Raw genomic sequence first — 16,726 nt, 5'->3', positions numbered from 1 at the left:
TATTCCCATTAATTTCTCTTTATTTATCTCATCAATTTCTCTCATCTTTTGCTAAAGGTGACAAGAAGATGTGCTGATTCACACGCAAAGCTGATAGAAAACAAGATTCACTGGATTTCTTTTGATTTATGTTCCGTAGTGTTCAAAGAAGCTGCTCGGATATGAATCAGTTTAAATTTTACAGCAATCTCAATTTTGCTATTTAGTCATTTAACATCTATACTGTCGTCCACCCCCCCCCAACTCGAGCCAGATTAGGATAAAACAATGAAGTTTCTGGTTAACAAGTCAAGTCACAATACAGATACAGATTGTGTCAAAGCAGCTTTACAGTGTTAAACGACAAAATAATGTTTCAATGATGTGGACAAAATTCAATTCTGCTGTAAAGCAGCTCTAAAAAAAGAGGACAATAGTAAACAGTCAATTTTCCAGTAACCGTCAGTTCATTGTTGATTCAGTTCAGTTTAATAACTGTGTGAAGTTCATCAATTATGGAATGAGTTTAATTCTTCTATAAAGCAGCTCTGTAGGAAACAGTGATGTCATTATCCATTAACATAAAAAAAGCAGGTAAACGCGATAAAAGCTAACAATGGCGCGATACGAGATGACCTTTGATAAACCATGACTGGCATATCTGGATTCAACCTGAGCTGTTGTTACCCTGTTGTAGCGCTGCTAAAGAACACGGGGCTTAAGTGAGTGCGGTTGTGAACACTGAGGCTTGTTTAGACCCGTGTGTCTATGAATCCGGAGAACAGGAGGGGTGACTGGACAGTAGCATTTTGTGGTATGGCCAAGTTGACATAAACAACCCCCTTCTTTATTCCCCTTTTCAGGCGCTTCCTTCAACGGAGCGGGACTGGGGGGCCGATGCCCCCACCGGGTCTCTGTCACTGGTCAGCTGCAGTCACTAGTCACTTTCAGGAATCTATTATTGTGAGCATTCGCAGGAATTCGCAGCGACTTGGAGGCGCTTCCAGGAACTGTGATCCATTGAGCTTGTCCAAACACTCACACACACACACACATTTCACACAACCACTCCCCCTCCATTTCCTTCACACATGCACCAAAACTTCTCTGGCAGCTGATTGGCTGAGGCGCAATGGGCGGGATTCCTTCCGGCACGGCTCTGGCCAATGGGAGCAGAGCTTTTGATAAACAGGGCTGTAACCCGACACGTAAAGCACATTGTGTTCCACATCTTCTAGAAAACATCCAACCCCTCCTGTCTGAGCACAGAGAACTTCTTCAGCCTGTTTATACTGCTCTGAGTTTTTACTGGAACAACATATCTTCTTGGGCCCAAAGTTAAATGCTAATTATTGTCTGGAAACTGGCCACAAAAACTCAAGGAGGAGAAAGAAACATAATGAAAAAAAAAGGCAGGACGTAACTGCAAAGTGGTTGTAATGAGACCGGTGGTCTTGTTGAAGCACACACATGAAAAGAATAAATATTGTCAACATCTAAGCTGCATATGGAGGGTATAAACATGGAAAATGGATTTCAAGCATATGCTTATAATCTCAATTTTAAGCATGAGTGTAGTGCACTTATAAACAGAGCCAAAGACAGCTCCAAAATAAGAAACAATATGTGCATTTTACTAGTGTTATTAACTAAAACTTAACCTATAAACCTAACCTTGAAATTGTTTCTGTTAATTAAAGTAAAGCTGAAATAAAATAAAATGAAGTGTAAAAACCTTTAGAAATGTTACTGAATAAAATAAAACATAATATAATAGAAATAATATATATATATAATAAAACTAAATATTACAATGACTGACATAAAATAAAATTATAAATAATAATAAAATAACAGCTTTTTACTGTGGTGTCACCAGACAAACAAATAAATATGAATATATTAAAGCTCACAGTTTAGCTTCAGAAATAAGTTTGGGAAAGATTGAGAACTAGGGTGACAGAATAGTAGAAAAGTACCAGTAAAAATATAAACCATCTCCTCAGTATAGCAAATGAACAAACATGGAGTATTTTCTTCAAAAAGTCTCAAATTAAACAGAGGTGCTGCTATATGGTGTTGTAAGGGAGTTTTAGGTGGTTAGTTACTAGTCCAAGGCAAAAGAGCATCACCCGATATAGCTGAGATCCATTCTTCAACGTAAGTATAGATCACTAGAAATAGTGATGGTTGCCTTAGCAACAACTAAATCGCTTAGATAAAAAAAGTGAGGTGCAGAAGTTGAACTGAACACTGTCAGCTGACCCAATCTGACTCAAACTGGGCCAACAAAATACGCAGAAGGAGATAATTTATAGTTCTGAAAAAAAAAAACACACAAGTCAATGTTATTTCTCTTCATCTGAAAACTTTGGCCAAGACAAATCAAATCATGAGGGAGCAATAATGGGATGGCATAATCAAGTGATACTGCACAGAGTGTCATCTTGAACATTTGCATGACTATGTTTAAATGTATAAGTGCATTTATGCATCTGAAAGATGCTTTTACTGATGTGCACCATGTGCTACCAGCTGAACTATAGTAATACAACACCATTACTCCATTGTATATTCAAAACAGTGTTAAAAGTAACAATGTACTGTTTACATAAATTACTCATCTGTTTATGTAACAGCTAGACACAACCCAAAACAAAGATTAAACCTATTTGCAATTCAGATTGCAAAAATATTTGATTTTCTTTTCTTTTTTTGACATGATAAAAAATAAGAATTAGACTACAAACAGAAAAAAATTACCCTGTACTATTACTATTATTAACAAAATAATATAATAATAATAATCGTTATTATTATTGAAATCATTCTAAAACAACTTAAGCAAATAAACAAGCAGTATTATTTTCAAAAAGTGCAAAAGGAAACAATACTGTCACACTTTCTGAGAGCGACCTGCCCATGTAAAACTTGCAGATATTAATAATAATAATAATAATAATGACAACAAAATAATATATAATAATCATTATTATTATTGTCAATTTTTCTCTAAAACAACTTAAGCTAATAAACAAGTAGTATTTTTTTTTAAGTGCAAAAGGAAACAATACTGTCACATTTTCTGAGAGCTACCTGCCCATGTAAAATTTGCAGCTATTATTATTATTATTATGACAACAACAAAACAATATGCAATAATAATAATAATAAAGGAAATACTGTCACATTTTCTAAGAGCTACCTGCCCATGTAAAACTTGCAGCTATTATCATTATTATTATTAATAGTTTTATGAAAATAATAATAGTGAAAAAAGCAACAAAAATATTTAGTTTTTATTATTAATAATAAGAACAACAACGATCATAATAAAAGTGTGTTTTTTCCCTTTGCAATTTATTATTATTTATTTTAATGTCAAAAACAAATCAATCATTCAAATAGGTTCTGCATATAAGACATTGAATACTTGCTCATAAATCGTCTTGGTCTTGGATTGACGAGTCTTAAAAAAATCTCATTCTCAGAGATCATGAGACTGCTTTACGAGAAAAGAGAATTTATGAGAAAAAAAACAGGGAGTGAGTGGCACACATGAGCGAATGTCATCTAGTCATGTGCTGGGGTCTGATAAAAATGTTATGTATCGTGTGTATGTGTTGGCTCCATCTTTGTCAGCACCAGCTTTGGTCCAGTCAGGGTTCCCCCTGTCAACACACACTCCATACCACAGTGTTTGGTCTTCCTGAGCTCCAAGTGTTTACGGTATGCTGTAGCATCTGACACAGATCCGGTTACCGACAGTCAAATGACTCTTTTTCCATCACCCTTCATCAACACAACACCACGTGCATTTTTTGACAACAAAACAACGTGTCCCAGAGCAGTGGAGAGATCAGGGGGCACGTGAGGGAGTAGAACGTGGACGCTTAACCTGTGGAAATGATTTCAATCTTGCTGAATTCATGCAGCATGTGTGTAATTAAAACCTGCACAGTACACTGACACTGACAATGCAGTAAAAAGAGAAACAGATTTGGTTTCCGATTGTCTTGCGCTCACCATTGAACCGTTTAATAACAAACCTCTGACTGTAAAGGCACCTACACAGAAAAAGCTCAGATGGAACATCTGACAGATAGGAATGCATAAGATTCATTTTGAGGGTGCAGAAAGAGCCGTGTCACTAGGGGTGTGCAATATCTATCATCTACGTCATTGTTGCTTTAATGATGTGCAAACTGACATTATTTAGTGTAGTATTATTTAGTCACTCAATAAATTTAACAAAAACATGTCTTGAGAGTCAAAAAGCATTCACTGAGTGATGAAGTCTATTAGAATGTAGTTAGAATGCTCATATAATCCAAGTTATGACGGCAAAAATGTCCCTGTATAGGTTTCTGTTTTTCATATTTATAAGATATCATATAATTTAGTGATAGCACAACAAGCTAGAATGCTGTTTTCCCGAATATCAGCATGTGAGAATGATTGTGAATTTGTAATTTTAGACACAATATTCTCTTTTTTTTTCTGTTTCGCCAACGAAAATAGTTCCACATAAAGCCGGAGTAGAACTGTTGGAGAATCCATGGAATAGGATTAAAAATGTACTATTGTGCCTCAAATTCAGAATTTTTATAGAATACTGTCGTCAAAGACGCCATTTGAAGCTAAACGCAGATGTGCACAGACTATGGATGAAACCTGCTGATTACCCTACTTTTAAAGCATAAATTTGGTTTAAACAATGGGCCTCATTCATGAAACAGTCGTAAATATAGAAGTAAATTCTGAGTAATTTGCGAGTAAAACGGACCTTTCCGAAAACTCTCCTCTGGATTCACAAACGCTTCGTAAACTTCCGATTTGATAGTTAAACATGCGTACGTTAATGAATTCCAATGATTCGTAAATAGGGCGCTCGTGCACGCTCATTCACAATTACCATAATCCCCACTTATAATTACAGCTACGCAAATTGCGTGTCCAGGAACGCAGTGGAATATTCTGGTCTACTTTCTCAGGTTTGGCTCCAGTATATTGCATAAATGCAAAAGAGACTAATAGGCCATATGCCTAACAATAAATATTTAATAACGTGTGTCCACCAAAGCGTTTTTAGCCAGCTGAAAAATGTCAGGCGCTCTTCTGAAAACGACCAGCTGGTGGTGCTGGAGGACGCTTTGGTGGCACAGCCTTTTTCCAGCTGAGACACTTTGATTGCTATGATTTGGAATATCCACGGCAGTAACGCATTACTAGTATCTCATTTTGAAGAATATTACTGAATATAAAAATGCTCTATTGTTGTTCAGTTGTTGTACAAGTAGGATGATTGGTCGGTGTAGCCTAGTATTTGTCCCGCCCCTCCTCCATTGATTGGACGGCTGGGTAAAAAGTGACAGTAACAAGCGCTGCGTTTTACCCAAAGCTAAACAGTTTATCAACTCAAAACAGAGCAAACGAACTTGTAAAATATTATGATGGCAGTGCATCAAAATTCAGTGTCATCAGTTTGCCAAAAAGAACACAGAACGTTTTACGCACCAATTATACATGGTAGGTAGCAGGTGTAAATTTCTTTCGTACCAACTAACATTTTGAAAATACGAACACTTTCATGAATCCGAAAATTTACGTCAGAACAGCTTTACGAACGATTTACACAAAAATGTGTTCTGCTCGTGTTTCATGAATGAGGCCCAATATGTTTACATAATATTCACATATGCAGACGTATTGTATTAGCCCTACAGTTACAGCATTAAATACTATTTAAACCTATATAACATTTACCTATTTTATCTCACAATTCAGTTTTTTTTACTGCGGTCATTTTGAACAAATCATTTCTGATTTAATGAATCACTCATTAAGACGTGCACTTGTCACCACCTACTGGCGGTATTAGTGCCATATCATGACAGGCTTAAACTAGCCAAAATAGCAGCACAAAAACACACTCAGCTAAATATTGTTTTTTAACAAAAATATATATTTTAATAATAGATATAATTTTGCGCACACCCACTACGTGTCACTTTGAAATCAAGCAGGAATATAATGAATTTGATTTATGAAAGCACAGCTAAACCTGCTTGATATTCTCAATGGTCAATGAATGCCAATATGGCCATTTGTTGCAGAAAAAGATGAACGTTCTCAACTAACTCTCACTAATCCTTATACTTTTTCCTCTATGTCATAGTGACGCAGCATTTACATTTAAATCAATGGGTTCAATTTAAAAATAATTCAAATAGGAAACAACTAATTTCACCTCGTAGATAATAGAATAGATCAGGGTTGGCGAACGTCAGTCCTGGAGAGCCGCAGCCCTGCAGAGTTTTGCTTCAACCCTAATCAAACACACCTGAACATGCTAATCAAGGTCTGAAGGGTTACTAGGAAGCTACAGGCAGGTGAGTTTTAATTAGGGTTGGAGCTGAACTCTGCAGGGCTGCGGCTCTCCAGGACTGGAGTTCGCCACCCCTGGAATAGACCAAAAAGACTGAAGATAACAGAGTATCACAGAAACTGTAGTGAACTCTTTCAACTTGGGCCATCAAGTAATCACCTATCAACAGCACAGTAAGTAACAAGTAGCACCTTAGCAACTACATAGTAACATGCTAAAAAAACACTCATGTTTTCTACAGATATAATTTCTGCTCTTGATTTAGGGCCGTATTCCAAACTTCAATTTTTTCTTCCAAGGCACATTCTCACTCTCACTTTCTGTCCTTTATTTCCTTTTTTCTGAGAAGCATGTGGCTATGGATCACTGACATCACTGGGCTCAATTAGAGATGTTTGTAGAGTTTTACCATATGGCCGAGAGAACTGCGTGAGGCAGAGAAAGATAGAGAGAGAAAGAGAGAGAACTCTGTGTACTGGGAGGGGTTGTTTGGTTAGTCATTGACAGAATATGGAGCAAAGTTGCTCTCTCTCACCATTTATCACTCCATGAGGTGACTGATCTCTTGGAGCTTTAACAGTGGAGTTCAGAACAGACAATGGCCTAATTAAACCGCAGAACAAACACACAATCTTGTAAAACATATACAAAGATGACCATTCGTCGTCTCAGACTGACAAAGCAGATTCTAGATCTACTGATGTTTATTCTATATGATATGGACATGTCATGCCTATTACTGTATTTAATTATGTCCTCAAGCACATTCCCAATCAATTCACATATATTTTATTAGAAGCAAATTAGAGCGAAGGTTTTGGGACCTATCTGGTTTGTTAAACTGGTTTGGCTGGTTACTGGATAAGGAGAGTCGCTGATAAACTGCACGTTGTTTTTATTTACATAAAGCTGGTAATGGTTATAGATCTTCTTTTTTTTAATCGCAGATTAGAAATGCAAAAAATAAAAATAACAACAAAAATACTGCAAAAATGAAAATATTTTCCTTAAAGCTGCTTTGAAACTATCTATTGTGAAAAAAGGGCTTTCTGTGTTTGCTTTTTGACTAAAAACCTAACAGTAAATTCCATAACAATATTCTGCGTGCATATAAGCACTAGCATTGAATTCTTTTGTTTTTTAATTAATACTTTTATTCAGCAAGGATGCATTAAATTGATCAGAAGTGAGGGTTTATAAGAAGTGAGACATTTATAATGTTACTAAAGTTTCTACTTAACTAAATGCTGTTCTTTTGAACTTTAACATTTTCCGCAAAAATATGAAGCATCACAATTATGTTTAACATTGATAATAATAAGAAATGTTTCCTGAGCAACAAATCAGCATATTATAGTGATATCTGAAGGATCATGTGACACTGAAGACTGGAGTAATGATGCTGAAAATTCAGCTTTGCATCACAGAAATAAATTACATTTTAAAATATTTTAAAACGGTTATTTTAAATTATAATAATATTCCACAATGTCACTCTTTCTGTGTTTTTAATCAAATAAATGCAGACTTGTTACCATCTTACCATCCTCAAACTTTGAACATAAATATATACATACTGCTTTATATGCCTTTGACCAAAACAATGTTTTGTTTTTTTTTACTTAAAATCTGCAAGCTGCAACAGTGTACCAGACATTTCCATTTTTCTCTCCAAGTAACAGTATTATCTAAACCAGAGAAATGAAACCGAGGTCCAGTACCTGCCGATGTGTTGCGGTGGTGCTGATTCTGGTGGAGGTTTGTCAAGCGCTCTGTGCTGGAGAGAAGTTCTGTGTAGGGACTGGGTGATGGGTATGCAGTAGACCCTCTGAACGACCACCTCAACAGGACCGCTCTGAGAGCCCGACGACCCACAATCCTCCACTGCGTCCAGCAGAGACTTCCGAACTCCGCTTCTGTTCAACTCACCGACCTAAAAAATGGAAACATTATTTTTTTTCCCCTAAACACACCAGTAGAAATTGTTTTTATGACTTCAATGTAATATCGGCACAGAATGGCACCAAACATTTCTTAAAGGGATAGTTCACCCAAAAATGAAAATTCTGTGATTAATTACTCACCCTCATGTCGTTCCAAACCTATAAGACCTTTGTTCATCTTCAGAACACAAATTAAGATATTTTTGATGAAATCCGAGAGCTTTCTGACCCTGCATAGACAGCAACACAACTACTACATTCAAGGCCCAGAAATGTAGTAAGAACATCAATAAAATAATTCATGTGGCATCAGTTGTACAGTCGTAAATGTGCGTCAAAGTCTGACACCGAAAAGTCGTCGTTATTTTTTTTCTTTGTGCACAAAAATATTCTTGTAGCTTCATAAAATTAAGGTTGAACCACTGATGCCACATGGACTATTTTAACGATGTCCTCACTACCTTTCTGGGCCTTGAACATGGTAGTTGTGTTGCTGTCTATGCAGGGTCAGAAAGCTCTCAGATTTCATCAAAAATATCTTAATTTGTGTTCCGAAGATGAAGGTCTTACCGGTTTGGAACAACACGAGGGTAATTGATGACAGAATTTTCATTTTTGGGTGAACTATCCCTTTTAGGCAACAACAGTCAGTGCCACCCATGTCACCTCAAATCAGCAACTCTCACTGATAATGAACGATATATGGTCTCTCTCTCTCACTGCAAATCCCTGTAAGCACACATCTACACTACTGTTCAAAATTAATACTTTTATTCAGCAAGGATGCATTAAATTGATCAAAAGTGACAGTAAAGACATTTATGATGTTATAAAAGATTTCAAATAAATGCTGTTCATTTGAACTTTCTATTCATCAAAGCACACAAATCAAGCTTTCCACAAAAATATTAAGCAGCACAACTGTTTTCAACACTGATAATAATAAGAGCAGCAAATCAGCATATTAGAATGTTTTCTGAAGGATCACGTGACAATGAAGACTGGAGCAATGATGCTGAAAATTCAGCTTTGCATGACAAGAATAAATTACATTTTAAAATATATTCAAATAGAAAGCTGCTGTTTTAAATTGCAATAATATTTCTCAATATTACTGTATTTATCATAGAAATGATGAATTGGTGACAGTGTATCTGTTAATGACAATATGATAATGCACATTTAAAGGGATACTCCACCAAAACATGAAAATGTTTATAAAATAAGTTGAAAAATGTTGGGAAACAAACAACATTGGAGCCCAATGATTTCTATTCTAAAAAAGGAAATAAAATCTTAAAATATCTTCTTTTGTGTTCCAGTTTTGGAACGACATAAGGGCAAGTAAATTATGACAAAATACAAATTTTTAGGTGGAGTATCCCTTTAAGTGTTGTGTTGGTATGCTCACATTTTTGATAAGAGATCTCAAAAAGATCTCAGAGTAGCAGATGATAGTTACTCTGTATTTTGAAAACTGTGGCTAACACTTTATGTGTTTACAACCAACACAGACTCTGTATGGACAAAACTGCACTGCTTATTTTGAGTAGTACAATAAGAGAGGGAACGTGCAAAGCCTCATTCTTCAAATGTCTTTTAAAAAGAATTCGTTACGCCAGGGTCTTGTCGAACAGGAAAATTTGGCTTCACTTTCACAATAAAGCAAATATTTATGCATTAAAAACATCCCTCATAAATCATCTGCACTCATGAGTGTCACACAGGAAACAGCAGCTGTCTCCATTCCAACAGCACTTTCACACATTTTTATGTGTGGCCGAATTCGAAATCTAACAGACGCTCGCTCGCTCTTCTGGGAATTTCCATTTCCTTCCCGTGATCACATGAGAGAGGACAGCTGACGAACCTGTTTACAGGGAATGGATGTCTCGGTTGACACTTGGCTCGTCCCTGACCACCACAGGCTCCAGGTTAACGGCGGAGGTCTGCATTTCTCCACAGCGACCGCAGCTCTCGGACCGCCTGCGTTATCCGGCTTAGTCTCTTCGCAGGCTTTCTGACTGAAGTGGGTGTTGAGAATTATGGGATAGCGTTCACCCTCCACAACCAGATTCTGCCTAGAGAGACAAACAGAGGTCTGCTGGTCATAATGTGTTGTTTTTGGAAAAACAGTTACAGTATGAAAACATCAAATCTCTTGGAAATGCCACATGATGGTTTTTATGACAGCTTGGCAACATTCATAAAACTCAACTGCATTGAGTTTTGTCTACGTTGATAGATTGACAGCGGTCTCGCCGAGCACAACCACCTCCACACTTCTCACACACATAAAAGAGTCTCAAAATATCCTCAGGTACACACGAACGCTCAAGCCCGTCCCTCTCTGGGTGGAAAACAACTGTTAGTGACTGACTGATCAACAAAGATGCTCTTTTCCATTTCACAGGCGGTCTGAAAACTTGTTTATATCAAAACGCTGAACTCAAGTCGACACTATTACTTTGTACTTGGCATCTAACAGATCGACTGTGAAACAAGCTGCGCTCTTGTGATAATGGTCTGCCTTGGTGTGTCTTAGTAACCTAGTAAGAGCATGAACAAACACACAAAACAAGCGTTAGATGTTGTTTGCCAAAAGAAAGACGTGAATTCGGTATGATTCTATACAGAGTGGCATTTAAACATGGCTCCTTCTGAAGCACTATTCATCTTTTTTTTCTTTTCAAATATAAATAAAAGTAAAACAGCAGCAAAGTGGACCAGACTTTATGCCGACGGCTAAATGAGGCTAGTTTAAGCCTACCTGGCAAGGGTCTAGAGCTGCACGAGTGAACTGAATTGCAGTTTTTCTGATAAAAATTGTGATTGCGTGTAAAAAAAAAATCCAGGTTTGCTGTGCTTGTTTGTAGGGCTGCCAAAATGTTGTGATTATATATCAAAATGGCTATAAAATAATAATAATAATCCAAAAATGACCAAATAAAGCAAAATAAGAAATTACTATGTTACTATTGTAATATTCACTGTAAATTCAAAAATAGACTATTTAAGAAAATATTAATTATAATAATAAAACATTAATTTATTTTTACATTACATTCAATCAAATAAAATAATAAATTAAAAAGAAAAATAATAAAAACAATTCATTGTTATCATTACTAAATAAAATACAAAGAATAAATAAATGTAAAAAAATTATTTAATAATATATTTTTTTACATTACAACCATAAAATGAAATAATACTAATAATAATGCATAAAAATACAAATAATTTATTATTATTATTAATAAAATATTTTATTACATTATAATATTTTAAATAATGTATTATTAATAATATAACTACTATTATTACTAATAAAAATACAAAATAAACCAAAATAAGATATGTATTACTGCTATTGTAATATTTTACTGTAAAAGAATAAAATATTTAAGTAAAATAATAATTTATTAATAAAATAATAATCTTATTATATATATACACATATATATAACATTGTGTTTAAAATAATAAAAAATAATTTATTATTATTAAATAAAAAATAAAAAACTACTGAACTTCTATGTTGACAGAAAACTGAAAGAAGACAGAAAGCCCTTCTTTTTGGTTGATAAGTGCTTCTTATTACAAGCATCGGAAGATAGTTGTCACACTGCATTCCCAAATGCACGTTAAAGACACTCAAAACTCAGAGCAGATGCAGAGATTGAGTTCATGTGGAGCAGCATTTACTGTGAACCGAGCCGCTCTGAGACACTGAAAACCGACGGATGAGAACAGTGCCACACTTGACTTTAAACAACCTAATGCATGCATTCATTTAATTAAATCGCACTAAGCCATTTTGCAATTTTGTTTTATTCTGATGAATCATGCAGCCATAAAAAGAGCTATGATCAGTTTGTACAGGAAAGTGTTTACAACTAGTTACTGATATGAAGCACATGGGGACAAGAGCCTGCAAATGACATATGTATTTCTGTGAAAACATCTGCACGTTGGTAAGCACATACATTAAAAGCGCTGTTCATTCGCAGGGCCTCAGAAGTAGGTTGCAAATAGCCTGATCAAACTTGGCACTGAGTGTAGGGTAATTTGTCACAGATCTGTTCCAAACAAGTATGTCTTCAATAAACGGAGGCCTCCACTCCACTACAAGCCGGGGCCTGCGGAGCTCATGTCATGAGACGTAGCACATACGTCAGCATTCAAATCATCCTGCCCTGAGAGAGAGTTGAACAGTGCCAGCAGAGACGAGTAATCACACTGAACCTAGTGAACTTCAGCCAACAGTGTGCAGCTCCAGGGCAGCCAGCAAAGGCAAGTTTACACAGGAGAGGTGGAGGTCCTCTCCGCCCTACTGCAAACAAGCGCTTTTTCAACATGCTGTCAACCCAAGAAGAATAGGACAGAAAATTCCAGTCTTTGACAATCCAGTGACAGGTCAAAAAAAAATAAATCTGATCTTCTTGTTGACCATTAAGTCTCGAAACGAGAAAGCATTTTTACTGTGAGCAATAACTAATAATATTATAATTACTATTATAATTAATCAATTATTTATATTATAATTTATCATTATAATTTAAAATGACTGTATAATTGATCTACATTTTAGAATAATAAAGTCATTAAATCTATGAAATACTAACACTAATGTAAGCATCGCAGGTAATCAAAACTTTCCTGTATTTTAACATCTAATATTTCAACCACCTTCATGAGGTGCATCATAGTTTTGATGGCTTTATTATTCTAATATGTAGATAAATTATTAATAAATATTTTTATTGTAATTCATTAAATAAATTTATAAAATTTCTCAAATTAAAATTTACAATTATAAAATCATATAATAACTATAATTACACATTTAATAATTAAACATTTTAATATTATAAACCATTTTTTAAATAAATTACAATAATATAATAAAAATGAGATACTAATCATACTACTACTAATAAGAAAATAATTAAGTTCATGCAAAAAATACTCTTTTTATCAGAAATGATATACAAATAAAAATACAAAGCAAAGTCTTAGTGATCAGGTGCACAGGAAATAAAGTCTTAGAAGAGATTTGTTAAGCTCAGTGCACACATAATCGCATCACGATCGTGATATACGTGTGAATACATTTCCGGTGGATCTGAACAGGAAGGCTGTGAACAAGCACAAGAGAGTGTGCTGACGTCAGAGCTGACACAAACAGGTGAGGGTGCGGCACAGGTGTAATCACTGCCTAGTGATGACAGGTATTTCCTTCATAGCTGAACCGTGAAGAAGCTGGGAACAGTGTGTGTGTGTGTGTGTGTGTGTGTGTGTGTTTATGTGCAAGGGAGTTGGTCATCAGAAACACTCCAATACAGGCAGCATGATGAACATAACCCAAAGCAGTTTACATGACTGTTAATTTTTGACTCAGACTTTAATGTATGGCAAATCTAAGTCAGAGGTTCTCAAATAAAAAACTGAGACTATAAATGCAAAACAACATTTTTAAAGTAATATGCTTATCAACTTGGAGAAGAAAATAATTCCCATATCTTTTGTAGCCGTTGTTAACAGCAACGCATCCGATCAAACTACAGCATTTTGGTGCAAATACGTCTATCACTTGGTAGAAACAAACCAAATTTGATGGATACCAAAAAATAATATTTAGAAACCCAAGCTCTCATTTTTTCTGTTCAGCCTATGTGCAGTTCATGGTACCATTAATAAATGTATATTACAAATATTTCACTTTTGTACGCAAACAATTTGGCTACTTTGTTTTGTCTCCAAAGTAATTTTACAATGGGATGTCCAATTAAGTTTCCTGAAGTAAAAGAAGTTAAGAACTAATATACAAAAAAGACATAACCATCTGCACTAAGATCAAATTGGTGGTTCGTGGAAATTTTGAAACTTTCAAGATTCATCAGTCATTCAGTTTTTGAATTTGAATTAAATTTGAAAGTTTAAATCTGAAGTGAACTTCAATAAGTGTCATTTTGAACTGGAAAACAAAGGTTTGGCATTAGTTTTGAATGATGGTTTGAAAAACCATGTCTGCAAGTTTAAAGAAGGCTATTTGAAATATAATTTGAACTAGAATTTTTACTATATTTAAATATCTAAATCTTTAATTCCAATTTAACTTCTTGTGGGGAGTGGCCGAACCAATTAAAATTCCACCTGATGAACTGAAAGGAAGTCAATTCTTAACTTTGGAATTTTGCTCAACCCTGTCACACTGCATGACTATTTCAAAGAACTGCAAAAACCAAACAAGTGACTGCAAATCACCAAAACCTTTTCAAAGCACCTCATGTATTTTGACACTAAAAAAATTCCATGTCTGCATTTATCAACTACCCGCACGTTTTTAAATATATTTGACGATATGTAAAGTGTTATCATCTGCTGCCCATGTTCTGTGCTGCAAACTAAGGGGGCTGAACTGGAGTCAATCCCGTGGACTTTCCAGGGTAAAATGAACTCTTGGACTTTCCAGGGTCAACTATGCCTGCCCTTAAAGCAAACACTCCGCAGGGGGAGAGAAAGAAAGTGAGAAAATGAGACAAGAGGAGAAACTGTGCCAGCAACACACTGTGCTGCATGTGTTTTCTATTCGGCCCTCTGGCCTCTGTCACAGTTATTGTGAGCTGCTGCCTAACGCTCCTCAAAAAAAGAAAAAAAAATGCTAGGGAAGAAAAAGGATCCAGCTATGTTTTTTCCCGGCTTGCTGGAAATTAGCTCAGAGCTGCCAGGAAGAGGCAAGATGGAGACTGGCTCGTCTGTCCCTCTCACCTCCAGCCCCGCTGGCCTCTCGCGCTTATCTGCTCTGTGCAAAACACACGGCTGCACACGGCAAGACTGTTCCTGCCAACCTGCGGCTTACTGCTCGAACAGTGAGTCATCACAAATTACTGCAGAAGATATAGGGAGATGTGCGTCAATGCTCGAGACGCAGAAGTTATCTTTTTGTGATCGAGACTCCAGTTGAAGAAATTATGAAGAAATTGAAGAAAAAAATTGCCAGCAAGTATTAGAAATTAAGTTTTGCACACCAAAAATTTGGAATCTTTAAATATTTCACAAACTATGTGAATTATTACAAAATAAATAAAAAATGTAAACAACCTGGTTGTTTGCATTGCGAAGAAAATTTAATATTGCTAGAATATAAAAAACGATATGAAACGATAATGTGAAATAACATTTTTATTAAAAAAAATGCATTTTTGTTGAGTATCATCTTTGATACAGCAGGCTTTTATGGCTGACATATTATGATATGGGAGGGGGGGAAACAGGCCAAACTGAGCAAAAATATGCAAATTGGTGCAGTTGCTGATATTTATATGGCCAAAAAGTAGAATGAAATTCTGATAGCTTATAATTTTAAACAATGAGATCTTTATAACTGTATAGCAGACTGATGACATAAAATGCATATAAATATTAGTCGTCAGAACATAATATGCAATGCAATACAATTATGATTGACAAAGGAACATTCCTTAAAAGCATGATGTATCATTTTTGATACATTTTCATTTATCTAAAAAAAAATTATGGAAATGTATGGATAATCAAGTAAAACTAAGTTACTTCAGTCTAGTAAGGGTTCATCTTGAAATAATAACGGCAATATAAAAGTTATTCTTTACATTTACTTTACCTTCAGAAACAGATGGACATTAGAATTATACTAAAAGGTCTTTTGCATAATAAAAAATATAAACTATGGAATGTAGTAGATTGTGTACAACAAGTTTAAGCTTTTCAATTTTGACCATTTAATTTTTAGAGGCCTTAGACATTTGCATATGAAATATGATAACCAGATGTTTCACCAACAAATGGGATGTTCATTTCGGTTATTTTCCCTAACTGACAACCGACGCTCGTTAACTGATTTTTAACAGTTAACCGACAAGATTATTTTAAATTAGAATTTAATTAAATTAGAAAGGATAAGTGTCTGTGACCCATTCAAAAATACTAACATTTGTTTCCCGGGGATTCATTTTACATGCGCAAAAAGCAGCAAACAACAGAACATGAGGATTCACATGGTCATCATAACACATCACGCACCTGCAGCGCTTCTGCCAGCGGAGAAAAACATAATAAAGCTAGGCTATATATATAAACATATTTTTACTTAAATTATAAATTAAGAAAATATATGAAAAACAAGTAGCCTATGCAGAGTTTCAGTTCATTTTTGTGCCGCGGAAAGAAAACAGACGGCAGAAAGCGCCATCCTATTTTCTTTAGGCTTATTTTACAAAAGCACAAAGATTTGTTTTTATTGTGAATGTACACAAATAAAGGCAAACCTTTTACAATTTCGATTATTTTTATGACTAAAACGAGTAGTTTCTTCCACTGTCTTCCATGCCGGCGCCGCATGCGCGTGCACAGTTAAGCATTGTTACCTTGA

General features: G+C 35.3%; 1 protein-coding gene across 1 annotated transcript in view; it reads right to left on the bottom strand.

The window, feature by feature from the left end:
- spidr (scaffold protein involved in DNA repair) overlaps positions 1-15,194 on the bottom strand; it is a 34,733-nt gene extending 19,539 nt beyond the window's left edge. Inside the window, exons 1-3 of the mRNA XM_016238034.1 lie at positions 15,085-15,194; positions 10,181-10,391; positions 8,089-8,300 (exon numbers count right to left, since the gene is read on the bottom strand). Coding sequence (XP_016093520.1) covers positions 8,089-8,300; positions 10,181-10,391; positions 15,085-15,194 — 533 coding nt within the window. The remainder of the gene's footprint in view (positions 1-8,088; positions 8,301-10,180; positions 10,392-15,084) is intronic.
- Between the last annotated feature and the right edge of the window lie 1,532 nt (positions 15,195-16,726).

This window comes from Sinocyclocheilus grahami, unplaced genomic scaffold (genome assembly GCF_001515645.1).
Source record: "Sinocyclocheilus grahami isolate Dianchi unplaced genomic scaffold, SAMN03320097.WGS_v1.1 scaffold19.1, whole genome shotgun sequence".
NCBI lineage: Eukaryota > Metazoa > Chordata > Actinopteri > Cypriniformes > Cyprinidae > Sinocyclocheilus > Sinocyclocheilus grahami.
The sequence above is the reverse complement of the archived record's forward strand: the minus strand, read 5'-3'. Positions and strand labels throughout refer to the sequence as shown.